Genomic DNA, 16,751 nt, shown 5'->3' with positions numbered 1-16,751 from the left:
CACTCAGTAACTGTGAACAGCTATATAACTGTGTGGCTCCCCAGTGACCTGTCACATCTCCAACTGTGCAGATTGAATCTGTTCATGTGATCACTGGTCTCCATGACTGGGTGACAGCTGGGACAAAGCAAGAGTACCTGTCCTGGAAAATGCTTGAGTTTGGAGTCAAAATCTCTGAGAAGACCTGTCTTAGCTCACTGGACAAATAAAACGCTATAAAAATATAGACTACATAGGGTCTCTAGGTCGATTATATGATTTCATATAGACATAGCTCTTAGGAGAATGCGTGGAACGTGGGGGAGATTTACTTCTAAAAGCGTTTGCTATTGCTTGTACCATTCCCACTCACTGAAACCCAGCAAGTTTTCTGGGTGACAGGAAACCCAGTGGCTGAACATATTAAAAAGATCTGTGTTTTCTTGCCATGCTGGTGTGTGTAGCCCCTCTGTGTTTAAGGAAATTTGCCTCAAAACTGCAGTCAGCCAAGAATCTCATGAATCCATTGAAGGTGCTTGGCTGAGAGCTTGCCAGCAAGCCATCTAAGAAAGCAGCCCCAAGTCTAGAGGTAAACAGTGCGACTTGACTACTCCTGACTTCTCCAACACTGTGTTCCTGTGACCTCCAACTTCCAAAGTGTCTAGGTACCAGTGAGGTTGGCTTCCATGGCACCTCTGAGAGTGGTGTGCATCTTCCCCCAGAGACCTTGTCAAACAGTCACTTCATGAGTCCTCAGATCACGGCTTCTCATCCACACCATGGCTTTGTGGAAGAGTGTGTGTGTGTGTGTGGGGGGGGTTACCCTCCATTGAAGGTCTGCCTTTAAGCTCGAACCACACCTGATGTTTTGTAAAGTACCATGTGCTGGCTTTCTGCACAGACTGGGAGACTCTGTGGAAGCCCCTGGGGTATGACCTGGACTTCTAGGCTCTTGTAGGTACTGCAGGCCATGGTCTAGGTTCTCCCCAGGCAAGAACTTGGGTTGGAACATTTAACTGGTTAGCACAAGGACAAGGATATCAAATCCCTGCAGGAACCTCCTTCTACTCACGCGCAACAAGCACACTTCTATTCTACCCAGTCTCAAGTATATCAGGAAGCCATAGGCAAACATCTCTTCCCGGACTTTTATTCTCCCTTGACCCAGGTCTTGATAAAGATGACAGAGTTCTGGCCCCAAGATATTCTTAGTCACAATGTGTTGGAAAAAATCAACTAATAAATGCAAGATCTTGAAATCCCCTCTCTCTTCCCCACATCCTTTTTCCAGAAGGTCCGGGACAGAGCATGGGTGGAAGGTCAGGTGAGAGAGAAGGATGTAGCCATGTTATCCTTGAAGAAGGAAAGGATGGAGATGGATCATCTTCTCAGGGAAGCTCTTGTTTGGAGGAGCCAACATCCTGTTGAAGGCACCATTGTTGACGTGACACAGCCTGTGGCTTGCAGTCCATGGTGGCCTTCCCACCTGTGTCATGTGACCAAATGTCCTAACCTCCCAGAGCCTCAGTTTACCCCTTTGGGAAATGAGAATGGCATTCAAGTCCATCATGATGGTTTCTTTGGAGATTAAATGTGGCCGTCATGTGTTGTTGAGTTTAGTGTGCTGTCCTTGGTAGCTCTTGTCTGCAGTTGTATTGCCTTTCCCCCTGAAGGATTTCCCCGTGAGTGACAGGCTGAGTTTCTTATGTGTACTTCTCTCTCCCTCTCAAGGCCGCAGAGTTCTCTTGGGATCCACAGCAAGTGACAAGTGTTAATTTCCACCGCTTGTTGGCTCTTAACCGTGAAGCGAGGAGAGGGTGGCAGATACCAATATGCATAAGAGGTTTTTCCTTGTACCCACTCAGCCTGTTCACAGTCTGCTTCTGCCTGGATGCAAGCCTAGCAACAGGAGCCCAGCTTTCCTGCTGATTGGTTAGCGACCTATCTGTGATCACGCCATCCTCTAACTGCTCCTGCCAGTTGCCAATCAATAGTCTCAGACTCGCCCGCACTCAAGTGTTGGTGTTCAGCCTGGGTCTGCCTGCTTTACCAGCTGGACCATTTAGCTCCCCGTCTCATGTTGCAATTTGCCCACCACACTTCCGTTTCCTCCCACCTGGGTTACGGGTGGGTGCTGGTGGGAGTCCTTGAAGCCTGTTCCCACAGGGACTGTCAACCTGCCTGCTCTTTAACTCTTCCAGGCCGGGGCCAGTTGTCCTCCATCAAGTTCTTTGCCTTTCTCCATTGGCTCAGAAGTGGTCACAGCAGGTGCAAGAGTCCATCCGGGTGCTTTAGCAGGGAACCTGGTTGCAGGCCATTGACTTTCATCACTTTGCCATGTAGCCCAAATCAAGTCCTGCTGGCTCTGGGTTCAACTTTGGGCCTTTCTGCCTCATTCCATTCCTACTGCTGCCCATTTGATCTAAGCCCCGCCCTGCCCACCCACTGCCCCTACCTCTCCTGCTGTTCACCCCCCCCACACACACTTTGTGGATTCCCACACTCCCCAAATCTTTTTTGCATGCTATAGGCAGAATGGTCTTTTAAAACTCACATCTGACCCCATTTGCATAATCAGACTCAGTTTAGGACAATTCAGAACTTCGCAGGCATTTGGGGAAGGTGGTTAGTTCTGAGCCCTCCGCGGCTGCCTGCCCTTTTCTGCAGGCCCCTCCCTATCACCTGCCTCTCTTCCTTGGGGGAGAGTCTTCCTGGCAGCCTCTCAAGGCCTTCCACACAGGCATCTCAAGCTTCTCTAAGACCCAACCTGCACATTTCTCCACGTCGCCTGCCCAGCCCCATATAATATTGGATTTGTTTTTTTTTTTTTTTTTTTTTTTTTGTAGATTGCTCATTGTTTATAAAGTTCCTTTATTTTTCCATATAGCATTTTTTTTCTAAATAGAACAGATTAGAGTTACTGGGGTGTGGCAACTTGCTCAATGACTGTCCATGCACAGGCTCCCTCAGTTTCCTGTCACTAGCACAGCATCAGAGCCTGGATAGTGTCAGCTGTATTTATCAAATGAGAACCGAGCAAACGGGATACCCTAGGAATCCAAAAGGTAGGACTCATCATGGATAATTAAGGAAGGATTACTGGAAAAGTGTGTGGTAAGCCCCCAGCTTAGGCCAAAAAGATGGGTGGGATTTGGAGAAGCTGGGATGCAGGCAGAACGCTGGAGAGAATAGCATGAATCAATGGGAGGCCCTGGGATGCTTGGGATGTGACAGAGCTGGGGCTTTACCCTGGCTTATTTTGAAGAGCACCAGTGACAAGATTGAAATGAACTTGGAAAAGAGGGAATGTGGAGTGGAGTAACTTGAAACATATCTTAGGGAAACGGGGAGCTACAGACTGCTTTTGAGTGGGACATTATTTCAGAGAAGATACATAATGCTGAGGCTCTCCAGAAACACGAAGCACCTGGCCAGGACAGCTAACCCTGGGGGAGGAAGGCCATTAGTATCCTAGGAGCTGGAAGGGAGAGAGAAAGGGACAAGATCTCACTCTGTGCTGTAAGGACCCTGAGCTGTGATGTGCAGAAAGTCCCTACCAGCCACACGATGAGGCGACTGAGACGTGTTCAACAAGCACTGAGACATCTTTGAGATGGGAAGGGGGAGATAGTGCTTTAACATAAATTGTTTTCCTGAGTTACACATCATGGCGGACCACTTAGAAATTACGGATAGGAAGGACTGGAAATGTTCCATCATCTCACGTCCTAAACGAGACTGCCCTTAGCAGGGCACGTGTGCTTCCAGACCCTCTGTCTGTGCTTGTAACAGGAGTTCCCCTTTCCCGAATATTCTGTGCAGCCCCGAACCTTCTGCTCCATTTTCCCAGTGCCATGGCTCTCTCTCTGTGGCAGTGAAGATGCTTATGTAACAAGCAGACTCACAGAGAGCATCCATTTAAGTGGCGTTCCTGGTTGTATAGATACATTGTCATCTACTTAACAAGTCCCCTTTGTAAGACACACAGATTCTCCCTCCCAGTTGTTTCCTTTTTCCTTTGTAAGCAATGAGGCTAGAGTCATCCTTGTGGCTGGGTATTTATTTACTGCAGGTTGGAGAGTGACCCGGGGCAGGGCCTTGAGCATGTTACAGAAACATTCCACCCACGGCTCATTTTGTTATTTTGAGACAAGGTTTCACCAAGTTGCCTACTCAGGCCTCAAAATTCCCTATGTAGCCCAAACTGGTCTTGAACTTGTGATCCTTCCCCCTCAGCTCCACAAATAGCTAGGCGTTTGCGGAAACCAGCATTAAGCTAACTAGATCGTTATACATGTCTTTATTTCTTAATACTAAATTCCTATAGAGTTGTTGGAAGTATAGATGCTCTTGGGGTCTGGGCTGTGGACGTAGCTTGGTGGTACAGCACATGCCCCACACACCTAAGGCTCTGGTGCAATCCCCAGCAAAGCCAAAGCAAACTGAATCAAATAGTCACATTTTTTTTCTCTTCCCTGCATTTCCATGAAGATTGATAATGTATATTCTAGCTTTTGAAGATCAGTGCTGGCTTGAGAAAAGCATTTTTTTTTATAGCTTGCAGTTACAATTTGATTTGCATTTCTTTTCCAAATGATTTTTGGACACTTAGAAATGCCTTTAAGTGCTGAGTGGGCTCTCTCAAGGAGAAACCGTGTCAGCTGTTCTCTGTCACATTTGCCACAGGTAATTTTTGGAGAGATTATTTATTTAGAAAGCAGAAAAGGTATTTCATACTATAAATCTGTTTTGGCTCCCACCACCCATGATTGTATCAGTCAAAATTAAGTGCCTAGTTACTGATCCAAGTTAGTCTACTGTTTATCATAGTGCAGGCGAGAGAGACTCCAACCCCAGCAGGCATTTATTTAGAGAGCAATTAGTAAATTTAGCATTCATAGTTGTTAATCTGAAAATGGGGGCAAGAGAAGGTAGAATTTAGAAGAAATCAGGGGTGCTGGGTGTGGGAAGGGGGTACTAGGAAGGCATGGGCTCCCCACTCCCATCCCAACAGGCAGAAATCCAAACTTCTTGGGAGAAGGCACGGCTATGGCCCTTGGAAGTTGAAGTTCTTGGAGATACCCTGGCTCCATTATTGCTGGGGCTGATGCTCCAAGACCTCCAATGAATGACTAGAGCCACTGAAAGTGCAGAATCTTGTCTGTGCTTGCGTTTCCCTCATAGGTCAGTGTCAAAGCTAATCTGCCTCAGGCCTCGTGCCTCGGAGCTTCTTTCTTACCACCGTGTTTGAGCCTGTCCCTTAACTACAGTCAAGGAAGGTACAGCCAATCAGAACACAGACTTTGTGACATACCGTGGCTGTGGATCTGATGACTGAGATGACCCACTAAGTGACTAATGGCCAGGTAGTGTGTACAACATGTATGTGACTGATAAAACGTCATGTGCTAAACAGGACAGGGTATCCCAGTGCACGATTTTATTATACTATTCGGAACAGCATGTGGTTTACAGTACCAAGCATCTCTTTCTGGAACTTCCCATTCAATTTCTTTCAAGTACAGTTGACTGTGGGTAAGCAAGGCCGTGGAGAAGCGAGTAGCTGTTCAGCAGGACAAGGCAGGCCTGCTAGCAAGGAACTGCCCAGTCGAGACTAGAAGACCTCGGATGATCAGAGCCGGAGGTTCTTCTGAATGTGGCTGGCAGCAACTCCTGCAGGGGCAAGAGAGCCGAGGCCATCAGAACCAGCGAGCAAAGGTTCTTCCTCTGTTATGCAGTGCCATCCAGAGCTCTCTCCCCATGCGGCAGATGGCACAGGGGGAGCTTTTACAGCTCTCAGCTCCAGAACAGCAGAACATGAGAGAACGGGGAGGAGTGGGGCCAACAGGCAATGTGTGACCACAGCTGGAAAAAGCTGCAATCTATTTCCTTGTCACATCAGATTCTGTAATCTGCATCCCAGGCTCATGGAAACTGCACCTCGGATAGGCTCCAGGAGCCAGGCCCCTCCATCTTCCCACTTTCTCTCCCTGGGAGACATCCTTCTCTTCAGAGTCCAAGATGGCAGCCAGAGCCCAGACCACCACTGGCAATCTGGCCGTGAGAGGCAGGGAGAAGAAAATTGCATAAAGACCATGAGAAGAGGTTTCCAATTTGCCATGTATGCGTCACCTCATTGGCTGGGATGCAGTCACATGGCCACCTGGGAATCTGGAGGTTTTACTGTCAAGAGCACTTGAGGTCAAGTCCAAGGTTATTTTCTTGTAGAAGCAGAAAAAGAAATTGGTAAAAGAAAAAAGAAGGCCTTCGCCACAAACAGCCAAATGTGCTGGGCTTTTATGCAGAAGGCTCAGTTAAGATAACAAGCCACAGGCATTGCTGTAAGCTAACCAGCAATTCCGCCGAAACCAATGGAATGTTGGAGCTGGGGAGGGGGGTGACCCTTGTGGGTGTCTATTCTAAATGTCTCATTTTCCCAGTGAGAACCCTGTGGCATTGAGGGGCAGTATCTTATCAGGAGTCAGGGGGAGCTATGGTTTGGTTGCAGCCAGGCCCCAGACCTTTTCTTCTCTCCACCTAGTATATCTTTCCACTCTGTTCACTGCGTAGGTCTCCAGTGGCTCTCAGCTTCAGAGTGAGTCACGCACAATTGCTCCTGTAATTTATGGCTCTATGAAAGATCATTCCACAGTGGAGAGATTAGGGCTTATGAAATGTGCCTGGTCCCATAGTCAAGCACACATGATGTACAATTAAAATCCGCAATGCTCTTGGCTTTTCAGATGTAAACTGCATCTTCCACGCTGCTGTTGAGTAGAGTCTGTGTGGGCTTCTGCTCTGGGAGGCAGCAGACGTGAGATGGCAGAAAATCACATCGTGCTGGAATCTAGTTACGAGGAGTGTCCAGCTCCCTTCTAGCCTAGCTGCAGAAATAACCAAAAGGCTTTCTCACAACAGCTACGTGAGCGAGGATGTCCTGCGGGAAACAGGATCACAGTGCGTGTTTTATATTAATGAAGGAACTAGCAAGAGACACAGAGTTTAAGGAGTGAAGCAAGCCAGCTCTCCCTGAGGTGAAGAATCAGGGAGGAAACAATGTTATTGGCGTCAGAACTGTAGGAGGGGACACAGCCCAATGAGATACCACAGCCAGGCCTGGCGCACCACAGCAGAGAAGAAATACCCAGACCTCTCACCCAACCCCACCCCTGGCCCTGTCTGCAGTGTTTTTTTTTCCCCCTTGGTTTAAAGCAACCACAGTGAAAGTGGACAAGGGAATTGGGAGAGGCAGGTACAGGAGCAGACCTGCTGGGCAAAGGACTGAGCAGAACGCTGAGGCCCGGCTCCACCTGTTCATTTACAGGGGTCACAATGGTTTAATACGTTAGCAATTTATGTGTGGGGAATAAGTGTGGACATGTGCAGTGCCCCAGAGCTGGTGACAGACATTGCTAACTGATTTAGTTCTTTCCAGTGTGTCTAAGAAGTCACCAGTTGGGTGGGGAAGGCTCAGGAGTCGAAGTCTATCTGGTGCTTTAAAACACAGCTAACCTTGCAGCTATGAGAAGCCTCCCCACACCAATCGGCTGTGTACATTTAAATAGTTTCAGGTTGCTGACTAGTGTTTTTCCTTTCAGTGAGTCACTCTGTAGCATGGTCACCGGAGTATCGGTGTGACTCTACTCTGATCTATAGATGAAGAGTCAAGGCAGAACACAACAGTTACTTTCAGCCAGGCAGCCATCCACACAGGCTCCAGCCAGTCCCTCTTGGCTCATCTGCTATGAGATGCCAACAGCTTAGAGCTATTCTATAGGACCCAACTGTGTAGGGCGCTCTCCCAGGTCCTGACCGACCCAGGAGTCCCGTGGACACTTGGATCCTACAGGGTCTCTGATGTGTGCACTCAGACCCCTGAGTCAGGCTTTAGGCGGTAGTGACGAGATCATCCTTAACTGGAACAAGCAGGTAACGGGCTCTGGTACAGTGGAGGGTGGAGAGGACAGGTGTCTTGGATGCTATTTCTCAGGCATCAATGGACCTATGTGGCTCTGTGCCAAGACGGATTAAGAGGTCATGTTCAGGTTCAATGGAGAGGAATCAAGAGGGACATTTGAGATCAATGAGGGACATTTGTCCTCGGTGAGAGAAAATCAGAAGAGGTCCAGGTGTGTCAGCTACCTGTCATCCCTCATATGAAAAAGAGCATGATGGGAGTACGATGCTTTGCCTCCCCGGATTCTTCCAGTGAGGAGTTTAGATGGCTTTTACATTTTTGCCATCTTAGAAATTCCTGGATCCAGACTTGTTTCTTTTCCCCTTAAGACTTCGATATAAAACTCACAATGAGTCTATTTTGCCCAATTAAAATATTTACTGCTTCCTACTCCTCTCTGCCACATGCTCACATAGCTTAGCCATCCATCCCTCAAGATGGCCATTCCTCCAGGAGCAGCTGTGGACTCTGCAGACAGGAGGCTTCCCATACTAAACAGATCCTGCCCTTTAATCTGCACCCAAAGATCCAGGAGGCACGATTCACACTTGCCTGCTTCCTCCCTGGCCAAACCTCTCCCCACCCACTTGCTACCGAGTGCGCTTGAATGCAGAGTCCTGAAATTTAGGGTCATGGTTTCAAAGTTCATGGTCCTGAGAATAAACAAAAAAACTATTGTGGTTGCATAGAGCTGTGGACCCCATTAACACTGTCCCATGAATATTTATAGCTGGGAACTACAAAAGAACATAGAGGCCATATTGTCCTCCTGGAGATTTTCCTTCCATGGGGTCCTTTCTCTGTGGGTTACTTTAATGTAAGCTTTGCCGATTTAGTTGCACACTTTAAGCCGATTAACTTTTTACTAAAAAAAAAAAAAAAAAACCCTCCCTGTTTGTTTGTACATACACTTCCCTGACAAAGATTCACACAAAATTGCTTCAAACCTGATAAATCCTCCTGGAAACTCAACAGAACTAAAAGCATCTCTGGGTAGGATTTCCCTGTAATTCTCCTGCCTCTGGCCTCTCCACCCAACCTCTGCAAGTTTCCTGAGAGGAATGGCAGTAGTTTGACACCCTCCCCATATTTAGTTCCTGCAGTAACCTGGGCTTATCCCCAGGTGTACATCTAAAAAAGGACTAGCAAGGTGCCTCGATGCTTGAGCTGCCACAGGGATGGGCAAATGCCAAGCCGGAGGCAGATCGCATGGTATCTCTAAAAGACACAGGAAGGGAACCAAGTAATTGATATTGGGGGGGGGGAAGAGACTTAGAGACGTTGATTCTGTTGGTTCCCAAACTTGAGTGTGAATCAGAACAGGGCGTGCTGGAACCTGTATTTGAACGTGTGTTCCCGGGCTCTGTTCCTGGAGGTGTTAATTGCATCACTTTGGTTGAGACTCGGAGTTCTGTACATCAACATCCTCCTTAGATGCTCAATGCACGTGGATTTTAGGCCAGACCTCCAGCAGCTTGGAGCTGCTCAGCTGTCTCCTGTGCTGGTGAAGGAATGCCAATGAAGGCAAATGTTACTTGTATGGGATCACAAACAGCTTCCTGTGCGAGTTGTGGAAGTGTGTGCTGTGCCATCTTTACTGGTGCAGACATCCTGAGGTGTGACCCCATAGCGTGAGATTTGTGGTTAGGCAGGATGGGGACTGAAAAGTCCCCCAAGCACTAAGTGTACATGAGAGAGTAAGGAAATGGCTGGTCCGGAGAGGGGAGGGGAGGAGGGGAGAGTTCACTGCTGAAGGGCTCTTCCATGCAGAGGCCAGGTTTTCTGGGGTTTGGAGAGAGTTTCTGGGTGAGTCATGTGGCCAAGAGTCTCTAGGAAGGCTAGAGGCTTGCAGGTCTGTGCTATTTGGGAGCTAGGAAGGCATAGCTTGTTTCGAGAGTGGCTGGTGCTGACAGCATTGGAGGTGGGGTCTCCCTCTGCCTGGCTGGGCCGCTGCCTGGCTCAGAGACTTCCAGGTCTGAGGGTCTGACACCTTGAGTCAGGCTCCTGGTTTCCTTAAACACTGCCAGAATCCCAGTGTCTCCAAGACTCATAGACACTCTAATGGGAAAGGTTGTGGGGGATCTCCAGGGCCACCTCCCTGCACTCTGTCCCTTCTATGCACCTGTCTGTGTGGATGTCCAGCCTTGGCCATGCCAGGTGCTCATCTGGAGCAGACTGCTGAGCCCACCCAGAATCCTGGTTCCAGAAACTGGGCCTGTGTGGGAACTGAGAACTGAGCTCAAATCTGACGTTGGAGCCAAAGGTCTGATTTTGCATTAAGAACCTCCTTCAGGTCTTCCAGGATATCCATTCCTTCCTTCCTTTATGAAATAGTTAACATAAGTCAGAGCCAGGCCTTATGCTGGAAACTGGGGGAGGAGATGTGCATGGAAGGGATAGCAAGCCATGACATGTGGTGCCAAAGTGAAGGACTCCTCAGAACCTCTGCACCCTGGCTTTTCTCCCAGCCCTGGATCTCCCTTCACCATGCCTACTCTTCCTTCTCGGCCCCCTTTCAACCTCTCGGTTCCTGTGACCTCATGACCTGCCATCTTCAGGAATCCACATGGCTATGTCCCACAGTACAGCTAGCTCTCCTTCCTCTGCTGGGACCACTTCTGATCCTGCCCTGACAGAGCTTTGCCACTTGTCACATCTTTGCATACATCATTCCTTTTTTGGCTAGCATACTTTTAACTGTGCCCCCTGCCCGGGTTCTGCTCTCATGCTTAAGTGCCACCCTTTGATGCACTGTCTGGTGTTAAAGGAGCCACACCTTAGCAATGTGGCTGCTGATGGCATCAGAGTAGAAGGAGGTCTCCCTCTGCCTGGCTGGGGACAGAGACCGTGCTCCTGTGGATAGAGAGGAACAGACAGGGTGATGTGCTATGCTGAGCACACTCTGGGGTGGAGGATGCTAGACAGGAGTCTGTCCCAGTGACTCGTCCCTGTCAAATTGTGGGTCTTCCTCCTTTATAGCTACAAGGGGCAGGCACACATGATAACCCCAGGGTAGAATAGAGTTCAGGGGCTGTGACATGGTATGCACATACTGCCATTGCAGTAGTGAGCTGGGTAAAAGGGTTTGCTCTAAATCCTGACCACTCCAGTTCCATTCCCAAAGCTCCCATAAAGACGGGAGAAGAGAACGGATCCCATAGAGCTGTCCTCTGGCCTCCATGTGCATGCCTGCTTATCATGTACACATGGACAGGAGCAATAAGTGGAACAAATCTAAACATTTTTAAAAGAAAGAATACCTTTAAAATCGGTCTTGCTTTTATATTTCTACAGTTTACATGTACTAACTTTAAAAATATATTTGAGGAAGAGAGTGATGGAAAAAAATACCCGATGTTGACCTCTGACCTCTATGCATATGTACCTATGTGTGCTTGCCCATCTCCTACACACATGCACATATTTACACAAGCATGTACTTACACCATATACATATACATACACAAATTTCTTTCGACCGCTTTGTAAAGATTCCCCCTCTCCTTTCTTCCTTCTTTATCTTCTTTTAAAATTTGGAGACCAGGTTTCTCTTCAGAGCCTAGGCTGGCGTAGAACTCATTATCTAAGCCCCAGGCTGGCCTTGCACCAAGCTCCTTCTTTTCCAGCCTCCTGAGCACCAGAATTACAGGGGCAAGCCTCCACGCCCAGCTACAGGTTTCTAATTTTTATTTCCGAAAAGCATTCTTCTTCTTGTAGATCATCACCGTCTTTCCCTGAAATGCCCTCACCTTATGAGTCAAGATGCCATCTCCAAACATTACCTCCTGTTGACAGCTCCCGGAATTGCAGGGTAAAGCTCTAGCAAGGTCAGTCAGTTGGAGATGAGGGCAGAAGGGATTTTCATGGAAATGCATTTGAGATTCGTTCTATGACTCTGCAGTTCCACATCTCACAAAGGTGGCCCAGGTTGATTTCTTATTACAGCCATGACAGACACACAGAAATGGCAGGGAGCCTGTGACTCCAGGGTCATGGGTATTGAGGACAGTCTCTTGCTGCCATTGCTAGGGCTATGCAGAGTTTAATGTATATATAATTTATTTGAGGGGTCTTTTAAGCATGTAAGTCCTTTCTCAGCAAGTTCAGGATGGCCTCTGAGGTTATATATTTCTGTCAAGCTCCAAGATGTCGTCAATGCTCCTGGTCCATGGATGACAGTCTGGCTCCCTGGCAGTTGGCAGTGGAAGAGGTCATGGGCATGCCTGGAGAATTTTCTCATAAAAGGCTTTCGTGGGTCACACTCTATCATTTAGTAATATTTCAGTGGCTGTGTTTTTTAGATGTATTGTTTTCCCTTGGTATATGTGGGGACTGATTCCTGTATTCACCACGGAGACTGAAATCTACAGATGCTCAAGTCTCTTAGGTCAAATGGTGTCATACTCGGTGGGTAGCAGTAGGTACTCTCTCCCATATAATCCCTGACATTATGCAAAGGCTTTAGAAATAATTACTATACTCTATGGCTTAGGGGACTATGAGAAGGAAAACAGCCTGTATGTGTTTAGCACAGACACAATGGTTTTTTAAAATTCGTTTTTGATCCATGGTTGGTTGAATCCAGGTCTAGAACTGGCACAGAGGATTGACTGTAGGCTTTGACTTCTAAATTTTGTTGAAACAACTTTAATGTTTTATTTGTTTGGATTTAATTTTGTTGTGCGGAACACAGTTCCAAGTCAACTCAATTTTTCCTTAGTTAGCTAAGTCATTTGTTTCAACACAAGCCATCAAAGAGTCTCTTGCTTTCCACAAATCTGTGAGACCTCATTTTTAGGGTTTTCTTACACAATCTAGAGTCTGGCTCTTGATTAGTCTTTGTGACAGGGATGTGGCAACTCTATCACATTCTCTCTTTACAGTTCTCACATAATTATAGGGGTGAGTTTTGGATAATTTTGTCACTAATAAAAATTATTGTTTTTTGAAGTATCTGAACCTACACATCACCTTGGGAAGAGTTAACCTGAAAATTATAGCCTTTCTCATTCATGACTACAGTATGCTTCTCCTTCAGGACTGCCCCATTTTATAGGTTTCTTAGTTTTCATTTTTGTGATTTATTTTTGTATGTGCATTTATGTATATGGTGTGTGTGTGTTTGTATATGAAGAGTGTGTGTGTGTGTTGTGTCTTTGTATATGGTGTGTGTGTGTGTGTGTGTATGCCATTGTGCAGACGTGAGGCTCGGAGAACAACTTGTGGGAGCTGACTTTTTCTTTCCTGTGGATTGAACTCAGGTCCCAGGACTTGAAGGCAAGTGCCTTAGCCAGCATGCTATCTTGCTCACTTGCTTTTACAGTTTTAGCAGGCGTCTTTCTTTCTTTCTTTCTTTCTTTCTTTCTTTCTTTCTTTCTTTCTTTCTTTCTTTCTTTCTTTCTTTCCTTCCTTCCTTCCTTCCTTCCTTCCTTCCTTCCTTCCTTCCTTCCTTCTCTCTCTCTCTCTCTCTCTCTCTCCCCTCTCTCTCTCTTTCTTTCTTTTTAAGATTTATTTATTTCTGTATATGAGTATACCATTGCTCTCCTCAGACACATCAAAAGAGGGCGTCAGATCCCATTACAGATGGTTGTGAGCCACCATGTGGTTGCTAGGAATTGAACTCAGGACCTCTGGAAGAGCTGTCGGTGCTCTTAACCGCTGAACCATCTCTCCAGCCCAATCTATGTTTCTTAATGCAGTGCCACACTTCCTATTAAACTTATTCCAAGGTATCTGATCCTTTTTGTTCTTTTAAATAATTTATATATATATATATATAAAGAGATATATAAAATATGATGTAGTTTTTGTTACATTACACTCAACTTTATATTTATGACATGGTCACTCACCATAGGCAGCCATTGACGTTTCAATTAATTAAAGCAAAAATAAGATTTAAAATTTAATTTCTCCTTCGTATTTACCACATTCCAAGTGTCCAGGGACCACAGGAAGTTAGTGGGTACCACACCGAGGCTCAGATATTGAACCCCTTTAAAAACTGCTACAAGCTGCTATTGTACAGCTATCTGGAGTGTTACTGCTGATATGTTAACTTTGAACCAGTTATTTCAACTTATCTCTTGGATTTTCCAAGAAAGCAGTTGCTTTTGATCAAACTTATTTGATTTTTCCCTCTGAAACCCTATGAGACCATCTCCTTCCTGTCAATGAAGGAAGAGTTGACAAACATGTGCCAGAAGGGTTGCCGTCCCCCACCCCCACCCCCTGGGCCATGGAAGTCATTACTAATCGATCACAGCACTACTGCTATTTCCTGAGTTATTAAAACCTCCTTCTTCAGTGTCCTGCTCTTCTCCATGGAGACACAATATTAACTACAGTGGGTGAACAGAGGAAACTAAAGCCCCTCCCTGTGGTTTGAAGAACCCACTGCGGCAGGAGTTTGGGGTTGCGGATCTCCACTGAACACCATTTTCTGAACCCCGGATGACTGTGGAGGAGGTGCCTTTCTGAGTTGTGGGCACGATGCTACTGGGACTGTCTTGGGTGGGATATCCATGAGGCCAGTTTCAGAGGTCTTGAGATGGAATCTGATGAATCTATAGGGCAGAAGGGAAGAGTTTGGGATCTAGATTCTATCACAGGAAGCCCATGGAGGCCACAGGGTGGGAAATGTGACTAACTGTGGCAAGGTCTTTCTGGCCTCTGAGGAAGAATTGAACACCAGATCTTTCCATTGTGTGATGCCTCAAAGCCAGCCCTGGACCCACTTGTGTCTGATGTGAGTAAGGTCTACCCTGGGCTGGGCATTTGTGAAGGACAATATTCCAGAGGGTGGTGTGGTGACTATGTGTCACTACTCATATAGACATTGCTGAGGATTTTGAGGTCTACAGGACAGAGATATATTATCACATTTACTTAGTGGGTCCAGGTACTGGCTTTGAGCTCAACCCCTGCTCACAGCAACTCACTTGATGCTCACAGCAATCCTGGAAGGAAGCAACATCACGGTTTACCCCCATCTGAGAGATGAAGAAGCTCAGACCGAGGGAATTTAAGTTGTGTGCCTGATTTCTCCCAGGCAGTATCTACGTGATTCTGTCCCATACGTTGTGCCTCTGGCTTAGCTTTCTTAGTGTGGGAAGTGGTCTTTGACAGATGAAATGCGTGTGCATAAAACCAGAGTCTGTCTTCAAGACATTTAGAATCTTGCAAAGTGGGGGAAGCTGAATAGATCTAAATGCTGAGGGGGCTGTGAGGTGGAGGGATAGGAACTGAGAGCGACCAGGGCTGGAGCCAGCTCTGTCCCTTGCTGGTCATGTGACCCTGAGTATGATTTTTCTTTACTGAGACTCCGTTTTCTGGTTTATAAGACGGTACATAATTAATATGGGAATATCAATATGAGAAAGGGGGAAGTGAACGCGTAGGTTGATGCTTGTAAAGCATAAGAACCCTAATGCTAGTGTGCTGTGTGATCCCCAGCCTCATCTGCCTGAAGTCTGGTGGGCACAGGTACAGCACCTGCTGGGGGAGGAGTTTAATCCTTCAGCAACACAAAGTCAGGAAGGGGTGTGTCGGGAAGGGAGGAGAATTCACCGGAGCAGAAGCAGACGTGGGAGTTGTAACTGTCTTCAGGGTGAAGAGAAGAGAAACAGGTACCGAGGGAACTCAGTGAGAATCAGGGTGGCCTGTGGGTCACGGAGCACTCACTGTGTCCAGTCCTGTGCTGCTGTTAGCAAACCTCGTCTTGATTATGTCTTTCACAACTCTGAGGTCCAGTTCCAAAGTTATCCCCAGATGAAGACGCCAGAGCTGAAGTGAGCCAAGTGATTGGCCAAACAGCACCATGGCGATGCAACTGGTGGGACAGAACTGCATGCCTCATCACCAGAAGGCAAAGAGAAAAAGGAGGAGGGGTCTGGGACCATTTTCCCAACCTCATAGCTCCACTGCTTCCCAGTGGGGCCCATCGAGGTCCACACCTTTACTACATGGGCCTTTGTGGACTTGTCTCCAAAGTAGAGTGACTCAGCATCCTATAAGCCATTTTTGTGTTCTACACCATCTGTGCTCAAGATGCCAGGTGCTGGACTTGGCTATGTAGAACATTGCTTGTCCTCAGACAAGGAACCTGTAGAATGGGGGAAGTGGTCCACAGGGAAGGGCAGCAGATACTGAGAGTGATGTTAGAGTGACGGCATTGTGCCTTTTTTTCTATATTCTGGGGACAGAAGAAGAAAGAAACAACCATCTCTACATGATGGATTGCCCACAGAGACCTCGGGCTAGGATGAGGTGGGGTTATCTATAAGCCAAGCCTCTGGGTTGCCATGGTGGTTGGCCCAGATACTATGGCTTTCATACAATTATCTCTTGAGACTCCAGGAGAAATTTGATTGCCAGTTCTGTCTTCTTCTGGGGGTTAGTTGACAAATCCCCTTTCCTGACCTCCAGGCTTAGTTGACCTACTGTGCTTTCTCTTGCTAGCTGTCTTCTGGGGAGATATTGCTCTGGATGAAGATGATCTCAAGTTATTTCACATCGACAAGGCTGAGGACTGGACCAAGCCATCCATGGACAAACCAGGACATGACACTGGCAAGTATTGGCCCCCTCATCTGCTTGGGTCCCAGTGGGATGCTTGAGGGCTCCACTAGGAATCTTTGATGTCTCTGATCTGAGTGGACCTGGAGGGACCACACCACCTCTTCTGATGAAGGCATGGATCTGGGACATTAAACTTTCTCCCTTTATCTCTCACTCTCTAGCTTTTTCATGGCCTTGCTCTCTCTCTCTCTCTCTCTCTCTCTCTCTCTCTCTCTCTCTCTCTCTCTCTCTCTCT

At 47.1% G+C, this 16,751-nt stretch overlaps 1 protein-coding gene across 1 annotated transcript in view; it reads left to right on the top strand.

The window, feature by feature from the left end:
• Tll2 (tolloid like 2) overlaps positions 1–16,751 on the top strand; it is a 121,855-nt gene that overhangs the window by 7,129 nt on the left and 97,975 nt on the right. The window contains exon 2 of the mRNA XM_021152072.2: positions 16,397–16,507. Within this exon, the coding sequence (XP_021007731.1) occupies positions 16,397–16,507 (111 nt within the window). The remainder of the gene's footprint in view (positions 1–16,396; positions 16,508–16,751) is intronic.

The sequence above is a fragment of the Mus caroli genome, chromosome 19, assembly GCF_900094665.2.
Source record: "Mus caroli chromosome 19, CAROLI_EIJ_v1.1, whole genome shotgun sequence".
NCBI lineage: Eukaryota > Metazoa > Chordata > Mammalia > Rodentia > Muridae > Mus > Mus caroli.
Note: the sequence above shows the minus strand (reverse complement) of the source record. Positions and strands in the feature narration are given on the sequence as shown.